Here is a 330-nt window from a genome sequence, read left to right as displayed (position 1 = left end):
TCCCCACCTCTCATCCCACCCCCTCCCCCAGCCCTCTCCCCCCAGCCCAGCAGCCCCGTCCTCCCCTCACTGAGCAGCCTTTCCTTAGCGGGTGAGGCGTAGAGAGCGGGTCGGGTCCGCGTGGTCACCTAGAGGGGGTGCAGGGTTTTGGGTCGGCTCTGCCCCACCAGGGAGCCCCGACTACAGCAGCGGCGCCAACTGGGGAGGCGGAGGAGGCGGCCAGCCCCGAGCTGCAGCCGTCCAGCTTGGAGACGTGCAGGGGCCTCCTGAGGTCCATACTGACCCACTGGGGGCCCGTGTTCCCCGGCCCTGCGCCCACTCAGGGACCCT

General features: G+C 70.9%; 1 protein-coding gene across 1 annotated transcript in view; it reads left to right on the top strand.

The window, feature by feature from the left end:
• The window catches only part of URB1 (URB1 ribosome biogenesis 1 homolog (S. cerevisiae)), a 43360-nt gene that overhangs the window by 40739 nt on the left and 2291 nt on the right, over positions 1 to 330 (top strand). The window contains exon 40 of the mRNA XM_014535196.1: positions 171 to 326. Within this exon, the coding sequence (XP_014390682.1) occupies positions 171 to 326 (156 nt within the window). The remainder of the gene's footprint in view (positions 1 to 170; positions 327 to 330) is intronic.

The sequence above is a fragment of the Myotis brandtii genome, unplaced genomic scaffold, assembly GCF_000412655.1.
Source record: "Myotis brandtii unplaced genomic scaffold, ASM41265v1 scaffold139, whole genome shotgun sequence".
Taxonomy (NCBI): Eukaryota; Metazoa; Chordata; class Mammalia; order Chiroptera; family Vespertilionidae; genus Myotis; species Myotis brandtii.
The sequence above is the reverse complement of the archived record's forward strand: the minus strand, read 5'-3'. Positions and strand labels throughout refer to the sequence as shown.